This window comes from Nelumbo lutea, chromosome 7 (assembly GCF_056320005.1).
Source record: "Nelumbo lutea isolate HS-2025 chromosome 7, American lotus-T2T, whole genome shotgun sequence".
NCBI lineage: Eukaryota > Viridiplantae > Streptophyta > Magnoliopsida > Proteales > Nelumbonaceae > Nelumbo > Nelumbo lutea.
The window spans coordinates 60,241,175-60,262,139 of NC_142690.1; the positions used below are offsets into that span (position 1 = coordinate 60,241,175).

At 40.2% G+C, this 20,965-nt stretch overlaps 1 protein-coding gene across 1 annotated transcript in view; it reads right to left on the bottom strand.

The window, feature by feature from the left end:
• Nucleotides 1-1,609: 1,609 nt before the first annotated feature.
• The window catches only part of RUG3 (Regulator of chromosome condensation (RCC1) family protein), a 47,521-nt gene continuing 28,165 nt past the window's right edge, over nucleotides 1,610-20,965 (bottom strand). The window contains exons 5-7 of the mRNA XM_088955996.1: nucleotides 16,067-16,195; nucleotides 2,759-2,914; nucleotides 1,610-2,288 (exon numbers count right to left, since the gene is read on the bottom strand). Coding sequence (XP_088812122.1) covers nucleotides 2,017-2,288; nucleotides 2,759-2,914; nucleotides 16,067-16,195 — 557 coding nt within the window. The 3' untranslated portion in view covers nucleotides 1,610-2,016. The remainder of the gene's footprint in view (nucleotides 2,289-2,758; nucleotides 2,915-16,066; nucleotides 16,196-20,965) is intronic.

A 20,965-nucleotide genomic window follows, 5' to 3' on the forward strand; every position in this document is an offset into this window, starting at 1 on the left:
TATCAAGGCAGCAACTGGCGTGTTTATATAGGATGTGGTGTACTAAGTACCAAGTACTAACTACATTTACACATATTGTTGCAAGATTCAAAGTATACAATATAAACATCTCACATGGTATCTTGGTGTACTACTACTAACTACATCTGACCACTCTTAAAGGTTAATATCTGCTGATCATGTTTACCCACCCTGGGGAACATCTCTTGTACATATCACTCCAAAAAATTGCATACACATTTTTTATGTATCATGAGTGTCAATACTTTGAACCATGGTTTCCAGCAAACCTGCACCAATCCAAATCTGTGCAGACCCCCAACAATTGTGATGCTGATGGCTTTAAATTATATCTAATCGGGAATTTTTAAAAGAAGAAATATAGTGGAAAGCATTGAGCAACCACTGTTACATTCATTCTACAACCCTAATATATATCAGACAAATGACAGATCTATTTGACAGAGTCGAGTGTTACCTGGATACCTCTACCTCTTAATTACAAACAAATTAAATACAGCGTTCCTCAAGAATATAATCTTTGATTTTTCACCATTCAGAAAAGATTTAATCATGCAGTTGATTTATTTATTCAATCTGACTGTAAAAAGAACCTTTAATATATAAGTTATAAGATTTCACATTTACTGTAGCCAATCCGAACTGCACCGTGTACCTAATGATAAGGTTTATACAATGCCGTACGATACACACTGATATATTTCAAATTTTCAATATTTTAAGCCTTGGGCAAAAGAGAAAAGATCACTAGTATTTTTTTTTTTTTGTTGAGGGTTCAGGAGCAGTTGAGATAAAGGGGCATTTCAAAATGGTTTTTGAAAGCCTCCAAGGAAAAATAATCCCTTCATGGAACATTGTGAATCTTATAAAGGATAATCAGTGATTGTCAGAGAATAGTGCAAAGGTAGCAAAAGCAAACAACTTCGATTCAAACAGAGATGGATACGAATCAAGCTTTTTATGAGTTATTCATCATCTCCCTATAAATCAGATTTCAAGTCGAGCTCGAGTTCAATAAAGCTCAACTCATGAAACTTGCAAGTTTAATCCAGCTTATATTGTATATAACACTTTTTTTAGAGGAATACAATGTGCTTTGATGCATACTAAGGTCTTCCTTGTAATAACCATATTAATCATATAGCTATCTGTTTTGATGCATGAATGATTTAGATAGAGAAAAACAAGATAGACGCAAAATGAATATTAACGGTTTTATTCTTCTATTCACTCAAAGAGGTGCTTTGTTTTCAAATTGGTCTATTATGGGAGAACAAAAAATAGCCATCTACTAATCAGAGATTGGTGAAAATTATCGGTAAAAATTAGGCCAGCCTAAACAAAGCCTACCAAGCATAATAAACAAAATATCCGATGTACACCTTGACCTTGTGTACACCTAAAGGGCCGAACATTATCATCCCATCAGATTAAAAAAAAAAGAGGGGAGGGGGGTCATACTATTATGTGAAAATCACTTCCTTTCATGGGACAAGTGAGAAACCTCATCCTCAAAATGAGGAGCGTATACTGGGGTTCTGTTGTTTTCACAGTTCATTCTCATGTCATAAAGTTCCATATGCTAGCATTTGCCAGAAAAAAAATGTTCTTAACTAAAATAGATAGGACAATCAGTTATAAATTTAGTGTACTTGGGACAACGTAGATCCTTACATTTGGGATGACTCAAGTATGATATTTGCAACATTTGATGTATATTCCAAAGCAACTGCAGTTCTTCAACAATAATGATAATCCAGTATTTCAAGAGAAAGTCACACTATCAAAATTCCATGGGTTGATCACAGGTCCCGCTGGTTGGACAGTATATGGTCTTCTCCAAATGAAGGTGCCAGAAAACAATCAATGGCAATGTGGCCTACACATGAAGCTTTTCAACACAAGTTATTTCAGGTATCTTTCTTGTTCACGAACACGTATATTGCAGGTAAGACCCCTAGGTCAACTCAAACCTCTTTCCTGTACTTGCCCAAACTAAGCTTTCTGCCTTTCCAATGTAGGGGATTTTGTTTCCCAAATTTTCTGTTTCAATGTAGACCGAACATTCCAATGCTCATCCACAGACATTGAAACCAAGCACATGGCATGAGATGCACCAACTGCAACTGAAAGTATATGGTGGGGATGCACCCCATCATCCTCAATTAGAAATTTCACTTCAATAGGTGAAGATTGCACCTCAGGCAGCCCAGGAACCCCGAGTTGACAATCCCTTGCATTTCCCCACATATACAACTTTCCTTTATCTACCATTACCAAGAAAAGAATTCCAGTCAATCCAGTGACCTCAGAACTACATTAAAAGACAAAATGCCATTCATTGGGCCCTAGTACATGATTAAATATATTGATGTTTCAAATTTATAGATTTAAAGTCATTTACTTCATTTTTTTTTTAATTTCAATAGATTGGGTTTACTTTTCCTGTTGATTTGAGCTCCTAGATGTTAGGGGCCTGCTGCCCACCTTGGTGAGCAGTTTTGTTTCAGTTTTAATGGAAAACTTCAGTTATTTATTAAATAAAACATTAAAGTATAAAATATTTACAGCTAATGAATGGCCTGGATACCATTTCCCAGAACCATCTTATGCTGGTTTAATGTGAATATAAAGCTGCCACTGTAGCAGTGAGGGATATGAAGCCCTTTTGTTCCTTGAGGACAAAGATGTTCCAATTGATGTGGTATATGAAATATCCTTTTTCTACGACTCTTACCAGAGATAGCAGCTGAAGAGGAACCTCCACATGCAATGTACACAATCCGCTCCTTTGCCAAAGATTCAATCACCATTGGAACCTTCAGATTCTGAATAGAAGAATGACCCAACTGACCTTGTCCACCATGACCCCAAGAGAGAACTTTACCTTCATCTGAAATATATCTCAAATATTTAGTCATAACTCATAAACATGCCTAAAAGGAAAAGGTGGATGGATACTTAGACAATGCAAATGGCAATGCACTCTGGTATTTAGGGAATTATCAGCACCATCCTATAAACCTGGAAGCTGAACTAAGAGCACCAGTGATGAAATTAACTGTTGCATTGAATACAATGAGCATGATGTGGTACTTGAATTGTTTGATGGTCATGAGTCATGGCGACATTGAAAAATCACAGACTTGGGTTGGCATTTATGTGACCCATGGAAGGAACTAATTACATGAATTGACACCATGGGTGTAGGTGCAATTCGTAACTATGGAGAAACTAACAGAGTGGTTGTTGGATTAAGTTGTAAAGGCGCTTTCTTTTGATTAATATAATACATTCATACTTTACCTAGTCCCAGGCTGAGTTATGTGGTGGAAATGGAGGTTCCTTGCTCCTAGGAAACACTACTTGGGGTTTCCAATAATACCAAAAAAAAAAAAAAAAGCCACCTGGGTTTCTAAAATTACATTGCACTTACCTTAACTATTTGTTATTATAGACACCTTCACTTTGTCAAATAGCACTTAGTCATAAGATATATTTACATTTTCAAGATCAAATTTTAACCTTGCCAATCATATGTGCCCTCAAACCTTCTTAAGGACCAATAACCCTTTTAAGTACATTTTTTGGAAAGTTCAATTTAGTAGTTACATCTTTCATTAGACTTGTTTGTATGGCATTTAGCTCTGATAAAATGGCACTGAAACTAGAGCAAGTTGAATATGATAGAGCTCTTTTCTGTGATCATATGCTAAACATGAAAGAGTGGGAATAGCATTGGTAATCTACAAGTTGGAGCATACTTGGTATTTGAAAAAAGTGATTCAGTGTTATCTTTAAGGGTGTTTCTTTTGAGTTCAGACAAGAGGGGGTAATTGTAATTTCAGAAACATGGGGTGGGTATATGTTATTGTTGGAAACCCCATGAAGGAAGGGCATATGTAATTTCAGAAACATGAGGTGGGTATTTTTATGAAGTTTCACATAGATGGGGTAAATTATGGTTACCTCCCTAGGTTTCTACAAATACAATGACCTCTCCTGCTAAGAGGGGAAGGTAGAGAGACTTGGAGGTTTCAATTGGCACGTAATTAACTGTTTTCTCCCCCCTTAATCTCATACTCTCCTACCAGTCATACAGATCCAATCATGTGGGTTCTGGAGTATGCATTTTAATGGAATTTCAAAACTTCTGTTGGAGATTTTCCTCTAGGCATGTCATCTGCTGTAAGTTCTCTCAAGTCCAGTGGATGTGTTGTGTTGTATACCTCTTGTATACTTCTTTTCTTGTCTTTTTTTAATAAAAGATACCTTATCCTTTTCAAAAAAAAAAAGTTACAGTGAGGCTGACACACAGGATCACTACTAGAGAAGAATTTAGACTTGTTTCAATTGTTTCTATTTCAAGGGGATGGCAGAAGATTGTTGATTCCCTGTAACCAAGGAGGCAGATCCTACATGCTTAGGTTGCAACCTAAGATGAAACAATCAAATTTAACTTTGATGACTGGTGTTAGTGTCGAGTATGTTGGGGTATTTCTATCTTTATGCTTATGTTTATGTTGTTGATGTGTAAGATTATGTTAGATCTAGTGTCTCTCACTTAAGTAGGGGCACATATGTATTTTCTGTTTAACCTTATGTCAGTTAGTAAGTTGACCAAGTCTCTTAATTGCTCTATTACTTTTTACCCTTCTTCATGTGTTTTTCAGGATCTCAAGATGGGGATGAAGATTGGTGGATGGCATGAAGCTGGTGGATTGTATTATCTTGACGGTCGTGGATTGTATTTTCTGTTTAACCTTATGTCAGTTAGTAAGTTGACCAAGTCTCTTAATTGCCCTATTACTTTTTACCCTTCTTCATGTGTTTTTCAGGATCTCAAGACGGGGATGAAGATTGGTGGATGGCATGAAGCTGGTGGATTGTATTATCTTGACGGTCGTGAAAGTACGTCAACAGCTCTCCAGTCATCTTTCTCCTCTCCAGTGGCACTGTCGATTTGATCATCCTTCGCCGAAAGTTTTGAAGTCTTTGGTTCCTTCTTTAAGTCATCTTTCTGTTTTGGATCGTGGATCGTGTCAATTGGGGAAACATCATCGTGTTCCCTTTAGTACTAGGGTTGATAACCGCATATCAAGTCCTTTTTCTTTGGTTCATTCAGATGTTTGGGGTCCTTATAAAGTAATGTCATACAATGGATATAAATATTGTCATTTTTATTGATTATTCAAGGATAATGTGGCTCTATTTAATGAAATGAATGAATTATTTACCATTTTCCAAAAATTTTATGCTGAGATTTGCAACCAATTTGGTGTTCACATTAAAATTTTTCGTTCTGATAATGACCGTGAATATTTCTCTTCATCATTTCAAGAATACTTGGACAAACATGGCATTATCCATCAGACTTCATGTACCTACACCCCACAACAAAATGAGGTGACTAAGAGAAAGAATTGTCATCTTTTGGAAACAACTCGATCTCTCATGCATCACATGAATGACCCAAACCCTTCTGGAGTGAAGCGGTGCTTACTTCTTACTTCTTGATTAACCGGATGTCCATGTCTATTCTTGATGATCATTCTCCATTCACCACTTTGTTTCCTACCTTGTCTCCGTTTCCTCTTTCTCCTCGGGCTTTTGGGTGTGTCTGCTTCATCCATAATTTGGGGCTAGGAAGGGACAAGTTGGATGCACGATCCATTAAGTGCATCTTCCTTGGCTATTCCCGGACTCAGAAAGGGTATAAGTGTTATCATCCTAGCTCTCGACGCTCCTTTGTGTGTGCTGATGTTACCTTTTTTGAGTTTACTCTGTTTTTCTTGGGGTCCGGTGATGTTTCCTCCTCCTCATCACCTCCTCCCCTTCCTCTTCTAGTTGTGGATTCTATTCCTCTTGTTCCAACTGTGACCAAGTCCTTGCCTCCGGTTCCACCACCTGTTGAACGGCCACCTATCTGTCAAGTATTTACACATCGCCCACATGTATCGGCTCCTCCTCCAGCTCCATCATCATCGACAGATCTGGAAGTTGTCCCCGCACCAGCCCCCGCCCAGTATTTGACCTTGATCTTCCCATTGCTTTGCAGAAGGGTAAACGCAGTTGTACCCTTCATCCTATTTCTAATTATGTCTCTCACTCACCTTTCTACTTCCCATTGCCAATTTATCTCCTTGTTATCCTCTGTTGTTGTCCCTAAGGACGTCCAGAAAGCCCTTGCCTCTCTAGGATGGCGTCGTGCAATGGAAGAAGAACTCTCAGCTCTAACTCATAATCATACATGGGGCCTGACGCAGCGTGGAAGCAACGGAGACCGGAGCTGGCTATGCAAGCACCGGGCGTTCGCTAATTCCTAGCGAATAACACCGATTTCTCTAGGAGAGAGAAAAGGTGACGAAAACTCAAAGAATAGAACTTGAAGAAATTCTAAAAATATGAAGTATGAATTGATGAATAATTATAGGAAAATAGCAGTATTTATAATACATTTGGAAATTGTAAAAGAACTAGGAAATAACAACTAGGATAGATCCAATTATCTAATCTGATAGGTTCGAACTCTTCTTGGTTTGATCTCCACTGTCCGATCTCCCTTGATGCATGAATCTTGGATTATCTTGCTAATCTTGATGCTTCTTGGAGTCTTGTTGGAATTCTGATCTTGATTTCTTGATAATCTTGGAAGAGTCTTGATAATCTTAGAAGAGTCTTGCTTTATCTTGATAATCTTGGAAGAGTCTTGCTTTATCTTGATAATCTTGGAAGTTCTTCTTATCTTAACCTTATCCTAGGAGCTATCGCCCCTAGGGGTGAGATGGGCCTCCATCATTCTCCCCCACTTGGAGAGAACTCGACCCCGAGTCGTGACTAGGATAGGCAAGTGTTATCTCTGGCAGGTACCGGTGAAGGTCAGCAACGTTGAAAGTCTTGGATATACCCATATGATCTGGTAGGTCCACTACATAGGCATTATCGTTAAGCTTCTTCACGATCTTGTATGGCCCATACTTCCGAGGCTTCAACTTGTTGTAAGTACCTACGAAAATTCTTTCCTTCCTTAAAAAGACCATAACCTCATCACCTACATCAAACACTTGAGGTCAGCGGTGCTTGTCTGCGGCCATCTTGTACTTGGTGTTGGATTGCTCTAGCTTCTGCTTCATGGCCTCTTGGATGGACTGGATTTGTTCTGCCATCTGTTCTGCTGAGATATTGGCGCCGGGTACTCTGGGTAGCTTCACTAAATCCAGTGCTTGGTTAGGACCTTCATGTATACGACGGAGAATGGGGATCTACCTGTAGAACTGTGCACTGCATTGTTATAGGCGAACTCGGCCTGGGCTATGGCGAAGTCCCACTGTTTTGGCCTCTCCCGACATATGCTGCGAATTAAATTCCCTTAAGGTCCGGCTTACCACTTCTGTCTGTCCATCTGTCTACGGATGGGCTGTACTGCTGAAATTAAGTGATGAATCAAACAACCTCCACAGGGTCATCCAAAAGTGACTGAGGAACTGTGTGTCACGATCTGATGTGATGGTCTTGGGTACCCCATGCAAGCGGGCAATCTCCCTGAAAAACAATTTGGCTATAGCGGATGCATCTGTTGTTTTCTTGCATGGGAGGAAGTGAGCCATTTTTGAGAATCTATCAACTACCACGAAGACGGAGTCCATGTTCCTCTGGGTCTTTGGCAAGCCTAGCACAAAATCCATGGACAAGTCTTCCCATATAGCAGTAGGAACGGGTAAGGGCATGGAGAGACTTGTGTTCTGGGTTTGTCCTTTAGTTGTCTGACAAATATAGCACCTGCTTACTATGGTAGACATGTCCCTTCTTAATTTTAGCCAGTAATATCGCCCCTTAACTGCTTCTACTGTCTTATCCCTTCCCAAGTGGCCTGCTAATCCACCCCCATGTAAATCCCTGATGATCTTTTCGCGGAGAGAGGTGCAAGGGATACATAGTTGCTCCCCTTTCATAAGGAACCCATCATAAATAAAGAAGTCCTCTGCTGGCTGCTTATTCACACATTTCTCCATACTTGTTGGAAGTCTTCATCCTGGGCATATAAGTCTTTTAGGCACTCAAAACCCACAATCTCAACACTGAGGGTCTTGATGAGAGCTACACGCTTGCTAAGTGCATCAGCCACTTTATTTTGTTGTCCTGTCTTATACACAATTTTATATGGGAACTTGCCTAGGAAGGCGGACCATCTAGCATGCAAGTCACTTCTTAATTGCTTTTGCCCACTAAGATATTTTAGGGCCTGGTGGTCAGTGTAGAGAACAAATTCTTTTGTCATAAGTAGACCACTTTCTCCTGGCTTCACATAATTTTTCACTAGAGAAAGCAATGGGTCTCTTCTCTTGGGACAATACAGCCCCTATGCCCACTCCACTGGCATCACATTCAACTTCAAATAATTTATTAAAATTTGGCAAGGCAAGAACAAGAGCAGTACATAATTTTTCTTTATTGAGAGCAAAACTTGGTTCTTGTTCTCCCCATTGAAATTTACCCTTTTTCAAACATTCAGTAATGGGAGTTATGATACTATTAAAATTCTTAATAAAGCGCCTATAGAAGGTTGCCAACCCATGAAAACACCTGACATCTGTGACAGTAGATGGGGTCGGCCACTCCCTAACGGCTTTTACTTTTTCTTCATCTACTTTTACACCATCTTTGCTTATAATAAATCCCAAGAATAATAAATTATCATTCATAAAGATGCATTTCTTCAAATTAGCGTATAATTTACTTTCCCTCAATGCTTTCAGGACCTCCCTAATATGTCCCACATGCTCAGTGATAGATTTTTTGTATATCAAAATATCATCAAAATAGACTACCACAAATTTACCAATGAAGGGGCGCAATACCTGGTTCATCAGCCTCATGAATGTGCTGGGTGCATTGGTTAGTCCAAAGGGCATGACTAACCACTCGAACAAACCATCTCTAGTCTTGAAGGCTGTCTTCCATTCATCTCCGAGACGGATCCTGATCTGATGATATCCACTCCTGAGATCAATCTTTGAGAAAACCACAACTCCATTAAGCTGGTCCAGCATGTCGTCCAGCCTGGGAATAGGAAATTTGTACCCAATGGTGATCTTGTTAATGGCCCTGCTGTCGACACACATTCTCCAACTGCCATCCTTCTTAGGTGTTAATAAGGCAGGTACTGCGCAAGGACTCATGCTGATTTGAATGTGTCCCTTTTTCAATAATTCTTCTACCTTTTCCCGTAAGATTTCATTCTCCTTAGGACTCATCCTGTAATGTGGGAGGTTAGGTAGACTAGCACCTGAAACAAAATCAATATGGTGCTGTATATCCCTCAAGGGAGGGAGTTCATTTGGTAACTCCTCTGGAACTACATCATTGAATTCATCCAGTAGTCCCCATACTTCTGCTGGGATTTTATTTTCATCAATAACATCTTCTCCTTTTACTACTAACAAATGGATTTCATGAGTATCCTTACATTCTTTAACAAATTCAGCATGATGATGGGTGATGGCAAGGAAATTCTTCTCATGTGCCTTTGGAGCACTTGTAATATTTTTTTCTGCCATGGGTAACAAAATATAACGTGTACCCTCTTTTTCAAGTTGGTAGGTATTCTCCTACCCATGTACCTTGCATCTGTATCAAAGCCAAGGCCTCCCTAACAAAATATGGCAAGCATCCATATCAACAATATCACAATATACTTCGTCATGGTACTTACCAATTGAAAAAGGAACCTTGCAGCGTTCTTCCACCCATACACCGCCTCCTTCCTTGATCCACCCAATTGTGTATGGGTTGGGATGTTTTTCAGGAATCAGCTGTAATTGTTGGATGACATCCCTGCAAATAATGTTTTCTTGACTGCCACTATCAATAATTAAATTAAATAATTTTCCCTTGATAGTACATCTGGTACGAAATAACCTCTGCCTTTGAGAAGTATCTTTATTCTTTTGGGACAACATTAAATTTCTTACCACACAAGTATACTCCTCATGTTCATATGGACCCTCTTCATCCTCCCCATCAGGTCCACAATACACCTCAATATCTTCCTCCTCCCTTTCTACCATATTAACTGCCTGGGTCAGTCACTGGATCTATGTCCAACCTCATTACATTTAAAACATTTAATAGGAGCAGGCCTTGCATAAGGGTGACTGGGTTTAGGAGGGTTGGAAGGATTACCTCGAGTATGTCCTCCTGTAGTAGCCTTACTGGCGTTACTTGTGCTTGCCGGGTGAGAAGGTTGTACTGCCGAGACTGATTTGTTCCTGTCGACAGTTGCCGGTCTGTTGTCGCTCCCGCTGTACCGACGGTAATTATCACTGCACGCCTTGTCTTGGAACATTAATTCTACTTTCAGAGCTAAGTTCCTTGCTTCCTGCACACTAAGAACCATTTGTACACCAATTTTGTCCCTGATGGACGGTCTTAACCCGCTCAGATAACGGGCTGCCTGCTGGTTATCACTTTAAGACAACTGGTTTCTTTCTGCTAATCTTAAAAATTCTGATGTGCTCATTAACACTACGTGAACCCTACGCACACCGCTAGTAAGATTCAAACATATATTGTTCATAGTCAGGAGGTAAAAATCTACCTCTGATTAATTGTTTCATGCGCCTCCAGGTTCGAACAGGACCCCTTCCTTCTCTGATCCGGGTCTTTCTCATTCGTTCCCACCAAACAGATGCACTTCCCTTTAATCGAAAAGCTACTAGTTTAACCCTTCGTTCCTCTGGTATCTCCATGTAATCAAAGAATCTGTCGACTTCTGTGATCCAATCTAGAAGTCCCTCTATGCCAAGATATCCACTAAAAGTAGGAATATCTGCCTTGAGTTTAAATTCATCATTATTCCTACAAGGATTGAAATTACCTTGATTGTGCCAATTTCTGTCGTTTTTGTCGTTGTCGGGAAGAACTGGAGCACCACCAAATTCGAAATCCTCATCACTGTCGTCGTCAAGAACTGGACGTCGGGACGCAGTAACGACGGGTGGTCTGTCGTGGTCATCTCCTTCGATCTGCTGTGAATTTTCCCGGTTCTGTGGAACAACCTCCCGTAACAAGGTTCACAATTGCTCAATCACCTCTGCCAACTGTTGTTTGATGTTACGTGTGGCCGTGCGCTGTTCTTCAATCGCTCTCCAAACAGCTTGTAACCCCTGGTCACCGTCACGGGGTGGGTTGCGACTGCTACAGTCTTGGTTGGCCATCTGACTGGGCGAACTCCCTGCTCTGATACCACCTGACGCAACGTGGAAGCAAAGGACACTGGAGCTGGCTATGCAAGCACCGGGCGTTCGCTAATTCCTAGCGAATAACACCGATTTCTCTAGGAGAGAGAAAAGGTGGCGAAAACTCAAAGAATAAAACTTGAAGAAATTATGAAAATATGAAGTATGAATTGATGAATAATTCTGGGAAAATAGCAGTATTTATAATACATTTAGAAATTGTAAAAGAACTAGGAAATAACAACTAGGATAAATCCAATCATCTAATCTGACAGGTTCGAACTCTTCCTGGTTTGATCTCCACCGTCCGATCTCCCTTGATGCATGAATCTTGGATTATCTTGCTAATCTTGATGCTTCTTGGAGTCTTGTTGGAATTCTGATCTTGATTTCTTGATAATCTTGGAAGAGTCTTGCTTTATCTTGATAATCTTGGAAGAATCTTGATTTATCTTGATAATCTTGGAAGTTCTTCTTATCTTAACCTTATCCTAGGAGCTGCCACCCCTTGGGGTGAGATGGGCCTTGTGATGGGCCTCCATCAGGGCCTCACCACTCTTCCTCCTAGTAAGCAGGTTGTTGGTTGTAAGTGGATTTATACTGTTAAGTACTTACCTGATGGTAGTGTAGAGCGGCTGAAAGCTAGACTGGTTGCCAAAGGGTACTCCCAAACCTATGGTATTGACTACACAGAGACCTTCTCCCCAATTGCTAAGATTGGTTCAGTTCGTGTTGTGATCTCTCTTGCTACTATGTATGATTGGCCCCTCTATCAGCTTGATATCAAGAATGCTTTCTTGCATGGTGATCTGCTCGAGGAGGTCTATATGGAGCAACCATCGAGGTTTGTTGCTCAGGGGGAGAATGGTAAGGTGTGCAGACTAAAAAAGGCCATTTATGGGCTTAAACAATCTCCTCGAGCATGGTTTGGTAGGTTCAGTGAGGTGGTAAAGAAGTTTGGTATGAAATAGTGCCAAGTTGACCATTCAGTCTTTAGTCATGACTCTCAGGCAGGAAAGATCCTATTGGTGGTGTATGTAGATGATATTGTTATTACTGAAATGATAAAATGGGCATTGATAGATTGAAGCCTTTTCTGCAGGAACATTTTCAAACAAAGGACCTTGGTAAATTGAAATATTTCTTGGGGATAGAAGTAGCAAAGTCTAAGCATGGTATTAACTTGTGTCAGAGGAAATATGTCCTTGATTTGCTGGAAAAAACTGGTTTGTTAGGTGCTAAACCAATTAAAATAACTATGGAAACAAACACTAAGTTGAGTAGTGATATGGGTGAAGTGTTTGAAGAACCCGATAGATACCAGCGGGTTGTAGGTAAACTGAACTACCTAACCATTACTCGGCCAGACATTTCATTTGCGGTTAGTGTGGTAAGTCAGTTCATGCAAAAACCTCTGGTTCCACATTGGCATGCGGTTCCTCAATTTTATCAGGTTTGTTTGGATCCCTCCAAGCCAGATAAGAGGGTTTGGACTCCTAGACCCAATGGAACCTTCACTTGTGCTTCTTTCTTCAAGTCCATCTCTCAACTTTCTACTCACCAACCCTTTCCGTCAAAAGAAATTTGGTGTAGGCCAGTTCCCCCAAAAATTAGGCATTTTGTTGGGAAATATTCCATGGGAAAGTTAACACTTTAGATAACCTACAAAAGAGAAGACCTTTCCTCTGTATTTCTCCTAATTGGTGTATCCTCTGTAGAGCTCACGGTGAGGATTGTTACCATTTATTAATATTTTGTCCCTTTTCTGCAGACCTTTGGGCTTGGCTACATTCGTTGTTTGGGGGTAGTTGGAGTCTACCAGCAGAAGTTCACATGCTCTTCAACCATTCTACCTTTTATTGGCCTACAAAAATAGGGAGAATTATGTGGAGATGTGCTCGTGCTGCTTTGATTTGGACTCTTTGGGAAGAAAGAAATCTTAGAATCTTTCAAGAAAAGGAAAGGAGTAGCCAGGATTTGAAAGACTGTGTTAAATAGGGCAATACATTGGCTGAAGACCTTGGAAATCTTTCATCAATTCTCCTTTAATGACCTTTGGAGAAATTGGTCAGCAGTAGCAAGGTGTTCATCTCTAAAGGACAAATCAATTATAAGTTGGTCTCCTCCATCCAAAGGCTAACTAAAGTTGAACATTGATGGAAGTAGCATGGGTAATCCAGGTTTATCCGGACTTGAGGGTACTTTGAGAAATGCAAAGGGAGAGATTTTGTTGCTTTACTCAGGTCCCTTGGGATTTGGGAACTCCATCAGGGCAGAACTCTTAGATGTTGTACAAGGGGTGCAATTTGCAAACCAACTGGGGGGTACAACAACTAATAATTGAGGGGGGCTCCAAAGTGGTGGTGGGTTGGTTGAAAAATTCTGAAGAGGCTATGTTGCGATACAAGAATGAAATGAAGAAATTTAGTTGGTTGACAAGGAATATGTTGGTCACTGTACAGTGGGTGGGGAGATCAGCAAATACTGTCAGATATATTATCTAAGAAAGGGGTAAATAGGGAATAATTATTTTGGGCTCAGTTGTGATTCTTGTTTTTCTTTCCTAGTTTACTTGTAAGTTTCAAGGAGGGGCTGCAGCTCGCGTCTCTCGCTGGGATGATGTGTGAACTCACTCAAAATTTGTTTCTGAATCAATAAATTTATTATTATTCATCAAAAAAAAGGGGGCTCCTGGTCGTGGTTTGATATACAGGAATGGTGAAAACTTGAAATAGAAGGATACACTGATGCTGACTAGGCCAGTTCTATGTCCGATAAGAGATCTACCGCAGGCCATTGCACTTTTCTTGGGGGTAGTCGGGTGACATGGAAAAGTAAGAAGCAGACAGTTGTGGCAAGAAGCAGTGTAGAGGCAAAATATACAGCTATGGCACATACTACTTGTGAATTAGTGTGGTTGAGGAACCTTCTACAGGAGATGGGATACACTATTGACACTCCAATAAAGCTCTACTGTGACAATCAGGCTACAGTTCATATTTCTTCTAATCCAATGTTTCATGAGAGAACCAAGCACATAGAGGTTGACTATCACTTTGTGAGAGAGAAGGTGCTGAATGGAGTGATAGATACTACATATGTTAACACAAGGAACCAGTGAGCAGACTTGTTTACTAAAGGGTTAAGTCGGGGAAGAGTGGACTATATATGTAACAAGCTGGGATTATATGATATATACTCTCTAGCTTGAGGGGGAGTGTTAGTGTCGAGTATGTAGGGGTATTTCTGTCTTTATGCTTATGTTTATGTTGCTGATGTGTAAGATTATGCTAGATCTAGTGTCCCTCACTTAAGTAGGGGCACATGTGTCTTTTCCACAGTATTAGTAATATAAAACAAATCTGGCTGAATGGTAGGTGATTTTTCTCTCATTTGAACCAGACCTTTCTCTCCCTTTCTTCTCTTCTCTTCTTCTCCTTTCTCTCTCTCTCTCTCTTTCTTCTTCTTGACTGTTATCAGCCTAACAGGATTCAAGGGCAGGCCGAATCCTAATAACTGGTCTCTAGGGAACACAAAAAGTGCCAGGAATTGGGGGTGTCTTTAGAAACCATGAACAAATTCTTTTGAGCTTTTCAGGTAATGTTGGAGTATGAATATTGCTAAGGGTGGTTTTGTTGGCACTGCTTGAGGGGGTTAAAATTTGTATCTTCTTCAGGCTGGGCTAATTTTATGTGGAAGGTAACAGAAAAGAGATAATTCAATGGTTGTTGTCTTTTTTTCGATAAATAACTCAGATTTTATTGAAAATAGAAAATGATTTACAAGAGAACCTAAGAGTGGTGGAGGATCTACCACTCCCACAAACTAGTTTCCACTTTACAACTAATTTGATAGCGCACTATAAACCATTTACAACTCAGCCAAATTCAATAGTGTGCTCTTTCTATATTGCAAAGACACAAGAAGGTTGGTCAGTTTAATGGTTCATTGAATACCTTATTCACTGGATCACAAGATAGGTCAATACTCTTGCTGATGCTTTGACTAGGGAAAGGGCAGGTAGGCTGGAGTTAATTTGGGGAATACCTAGCCCAGGGGCTCAATTGAATCTGGCACAGCATGACAACACTGTATTTTACAACATTGTTCTATTCCTTTTCTTGTATTATTGTATTGTGCTTGTTTTCTTTTTATTTTGTCAGCCCATGTTGCTTTATTGCAATTCCCCTGCTAACTCATTAGTAGCAAGACAATAAATTGATTGATTTATTTATAACTGTAAAGCTTTATTAGGCTTTTTTGAAAAAGAAAAAAAAGAAAAAAATGAGGTATATACTATATGCCATGCATCCCAGAATGTGAACTGGACAAAAAATCACTTTGATCATGTTAGAGGCAAATAAAATGGCTTGTATTCTTTTCTATTGAACTAAGATAAGTAGGATAATGCAGGTTCTCTTGTGGAAGGGAAAAATAATTGTTATTGAAGGCAGATTTATCATTATCAAAATATCAAATGAATAAGTATATTCACCTGTTTTGTATCTTTTATTCTCTTCTTGAATAATTTTGTTTTTATTTATTTTCAAAAAAAAAAGAACAAGTATAATCAGTATTACCAATGGCGCCCATGGCACTTTCTATTGCAAAGGGACTTGAATATGGCACTTGCTATTGGAACCATGAAAGATTGATATCTTGAGAATGCACAATATGTAGAAGTGTCCTATGAAAGGCTTGAATGTGCTATCGTCCTTCACTACCTTGGGTGCTATTAACCCAAGAGAAAAGGGGGAGAAGTTATAAAGTATCTACTACAACCATTATGAATTTTCTACTTAGCTTACCTGTTAATGCAAGTGAATGATATCCGCCACTTGCTATCTGAATAACATGAACATCTTGAAGGCTAGGAATTGGTTGTGGTTTCCACCCACCAATCTTGTCACCCCTTCCTAACTCATAGTTGGAATTTGCTGCATAAAACATAAGGTGCCATCAGAATGATATCATGTTTGATTATATGGATAGAAAGATAAGCCAAATTCCATTGAAGGATAATATATGTTGAACACTAATCTAACTTGACTCAATATTCCCCATGGTGATAACACTCAAGCTTCACCTTCGGCATTATTGACATACAAGGGAACATCTGGCTGAGTGGACTACATGATGAAATCATCCAAATTTTTTACAAAGAGAAAACAGTAAACAAAGTATCTACTCATTAAAAAAATCCATCTTTTAGCACAAAATGACTCCAATAGGACTCGATTACTTATTAAGAAAATTATAATTTCTATGAAAGGACAACTCCAATTTAAAGCCTCCTAATTGAATTAAGCAACGAAAGGAAATGCTAATCACAGATCGAGAAGCATTACAAGCTTATGTACAAACTAAAAGAAAAATTAAAAATGCCCCACATCATCGTCATCTAATCCTTATCTCAACTATATGTGGTCAGCTATATGGGAAATGCTAACCTCCTAACCATGTTTATCTCAGGAGGTTAGCATCATCTCCAAATTTATTTGGACAAACTGTATACCAATTACCCTTACTACTACATTTCACATAAAAAAGAAATAAGCCCTTTCATTTATTCCTTCCTTCTCACTGTAGCCCCCTTTTTTTTTGAGAAAAGATAAATGAAATCATCAAGCAATCGAAAAGGGGAAGGGGGGGTGATTTCTAACAATAGGTGGAATAGCTTCCACGGGTCTAGAATCTGTCCTGAAGCCTAGTTGATAACATTTCTTGAATCATCTTCCACTGCAATGCAGCTGAGCCGCTGTGATTTGGCAATTTTGAGGCCTTCCAAGAGGGCCCTTGCCTCTGCATCAGAAGCATCTTCTGCCTTGGCTGGGCCACTATAGACCCAAATCAAATCTCCATTTGCTCTTCAAATCAGTCCTCCAATTCCAGCCTTTGATCTGTCCACAGTGGCTCTCCTAAAACTGCCATTGAAGTTTAGAAGAAATTCACAGTCTTGTCTTGGGGTGATTATAAGAGGAGGTTGAGGGTGAAAAGGAGAGGTTGATAGTAGAGCAGGCCAGTTACCATGTATGTCATTCCGACTGATACCCTCAAAGATTTTGCTATTCACCACCCAGCTGCTAATGTTGGCCAGAATGCGATCTCGAAGAGCCTCTAAGGAGTAGCTCTCCTCAAACAATCTCCTATTTCTTTCTCCCCAGATATTCCACATAACAGCATGTACAATTGCTTTCCAGAAACAGCTTCCTCTCTTGCCCAAAAACATCTTTAGCCCTTGCCGAGAATTGATAAACTCTATAACAGAATTAGGGGGGAACAACTGACCTTGCCACCAGCTGAGGCATCAAGAAAGAACTGCCAGAGACTTCTGGCCACCAAACAATTATTCACCATCCTTGTAACACATCAGACAGATATTGGGAGAGAGAACGATGGCCTTGAAACTTCTTTTGGAGATTGTCACAAGTAATCAGCTTTGAGCAAGAAGCCTCCCAAATCATGACAGAAACTCTAGGGGGGACTGTGGGGAGCCAAATCTTTTTGCCCGGAAAAGGAGAGGGGGGTGGGTTGGTGGTTAGGTGTTGAAAGAAAGAAGAGGTAGTGAATGAGCCTTGAGGAGTTAAAGACCAAATAAGTTTGTCTTCAGTGGAGTGAGAGATTAACACTTCCAAGAATAAGGAGAGTAAGGAGGTGATTTCAGAAAGTTCAGAAGCTCTTAGCTCTCTGTGAAAATTGAGGTTGAAGGAAAGGCCCTCTGAATCTCTTATCAAGGTTACAGAAATGAGAGCATGTTTATCACGCACTAGCCTAAAGAGAGAGGGGAAGGCTTCACAGAAGGGAGTGCTTCCCCAGTCCCCACCAAAGGTCTGTCCAGAATTTAATATTATTTCCTTTTCCTACCTTCAACCTAATAAGGGGAGAGAAGGAATCAAAAGAATGAAGGATACCTTTCCAAGGATTTCGCAAGGAATGAGCCAGTAAAGGGAGAGAGTTGCCCCGTTCCCAACTGCTTCTGCTGTATTTGCTGCGGATTACAGAGGGCCATAGAGAGTTTTGTTCTGTTTTGAATCTCCAAAGCCACTTCCCAAGAGAGCCTGATTTCTTTCTGAGATGTGACCCAATCCTAGCCCACCATCTTTCTTGGCCTTACACACTGTTTTCCAGTTTACAAGGTGGCAGCCCTTCTCTCCTCCTCCCTCCCAGAGGAAGTCTATTTGGATTTTTTCCAATCTATTTCTGATCTTTGCTGGAACTTTAAAGAGGGAGAGGAAATAGATAGGGAGATTTGAGAGAGTAGCCTTGATGAGGGTTAGTCTACCACCTTTAGAGAGATAGTTTCGCTTCCAGTGCTCAACCTTCTTTCACATTTCTCTATTACAGCATCCAAAAAGATGCAGATCTCGGATTTCCCCCAAGGGGGAGACCCAGGTAGGAGAGTGTTGTAATGTGTAGCGGCCTGTGGCCTAGTAGGGGCGTTTTTGCCTTTTCCTCATTGTATTTGTTATGAGCTGTCGCCCTAAGTATAAATACTAAATTAGGCGCTGCCAGCTTTAGACTTTTGAATAGATTTTTGTCTCTTCCCTCACCTCTCTTCTCCCTTCTCTCTTCTTTCTTCTCTCTTCTCTGTTCTCTGCTCTTGTTCTATTGAACTACATGATATCAGAGCTCTGATCTAGGCGCAACCTTCTCAGATCGTGGTTTCTTTCCTTTTCTGGAAATTTTTTTTGATTGAAGACTCCATCGAATTCTTCTTCTGGGTGCAACCTTCAGGTCCTGATTTTTTCTTTCTTCTCTCTTGGTCGCTGTACCAAGAAAAAGGGTGTGGTGGCAGCCAAATGCAGTAAAAGATCTCTCCAGATCTGTGGTCGCAACCAAATGCAGTAAGAGATCTCTCTAGATCTGTGGTGGCAACCGAATGCAGTAAGGTGTTTTTTCTGGATTTGCGGTGGCAGCCAAATGCATCAAAACTTTGTTTTCTGAGGGTTTACTATGTGTTGTGAGTCGTGGAAGCCAGGTATGTACTGTTACATTCATATGTAAACACTTGACCACTGTGAAAGTGGTGGCAACCGAATGCAATAAGGTGTTTTTTCTGGATTTGTGGTGGCAGCCGAATCAAAACTTTGTTTTCTGAGGGTTTTCTATGTGTTGTGAGTCGTGGAAGCCAGGTATGTACTGTTACATTCATATGTAAACATTTGACCACTGTGAAAGTGGTGGCAACCGAATGCAATAAGGTGTTTTTTCTGGATTTGTGGTGGCAGCCGAATGCATCAAAACTTGGTTTTCTGAGGGTTTTCTATGTGTTGTGAGTCGTGGAAGCCAGGTATGTACTGTTACATTCATACGTAAACATTTGACCACTGTGAATGTCACAATTTTGAGGTTGTAGGGACTGGTTGTCTCCTCCTCTTGTAAACCGGGGTGTTTCAGCTAAGAGTTATCGACCTACATTACTGTTAAACCTATTTTTGGAGCCTCCTTGTTTTTTTTTCAGAAGAAAATCCCTCTATATCAAATTCGGTTTTTGAAAAAATAGCAGTAGATTTTCTATGGAAATGGCTACTGAGGATTCAGCAACCTCTGGTATTACTTCCCAGCAATGGAAACCTAAATGGGGGAATGGACAACATGAATTTCTCTATGTCTATTACCCCCTTTGATGGCCTGAATTATCTGGAATGGTCCAAAGGCATCAAACTTTATATCACAGCTAGGGGGAAGGCTGGTTATATAAGTGGAAAAATAAAAGAACCAAAGTCTCGTACTGCTGAACATGATTGATGGGATCAAGAAAACAGCATGGTTATGTCATGGCTATTAGGCTCCATGTTGCCTCATGTAAAGAAAAATTTCATATGGGCTGACACAGCTTGTGAAATTTGGGAACAAGCCAAGACAACATATTCTGAACAAAAGCACTTTGCCAAGATTTATCAGCTTCAAGCAGAATCATCTACTTGTAAGCAAGGGGACCATAGCCTATCTACATATTATTCAACCCTTACATCTGTCTGGAAGGAACTGGACTATTATTAGACCATTGTCTGAAAGAATGATGAAGATGCACAGGCCTATAAAAAACCTGTCTCCCAACAGTGGGTTTTTGCTTTCTTGCATGGGCTGAATCCGGCTTATGAGCCTCTCCGGGTGCAAATTTTGGGAAATAGGGAACTTCCTTCAACTCAGGAAGTATATGCTCTAGTCCAATCTGAAGAGTGTAGAAAAAATCTCATGAATGTTTCTAAGGGGGAGCAACCTGTTGCCCTAGCTGCAAGAGGGGGTAACACAGGAATGAAAAAGGGAGAACCAAGGAAAGATGAAGATACAAACTGTGGTGTACTCACTACCAGAAGCCTAGACACACTCGAGAAACCTGTTGGGAGTTAGTGGGGAAGTCCAAGTGGGCAACCAAAAATCAAGACACTTCAAAGAAGCCTCCTCAGAAGAAATTTACTTCTACAAATCTGGCCACACAAGACTATCAACAACATAATCAGACTATTGTTTTTCCCCAACAGCATTCTAGTGGTTCCAATCCCAAAGAAGACAACATCAACTCCTTCATAGATCATTTGGAATTGTATGGTAGGGCACTCAAGTAGACGGATAGGTTGGTTCCTACCCCTTTTACCTCATTCGCTTCTACATCAGGTAAAGGTTCTTTTGCATTTCATGTGTGTACCTCTGCTCCCGAGTCACCTTGGGTCATTGACTCAGGGGCATCAAACCATATGACTAGT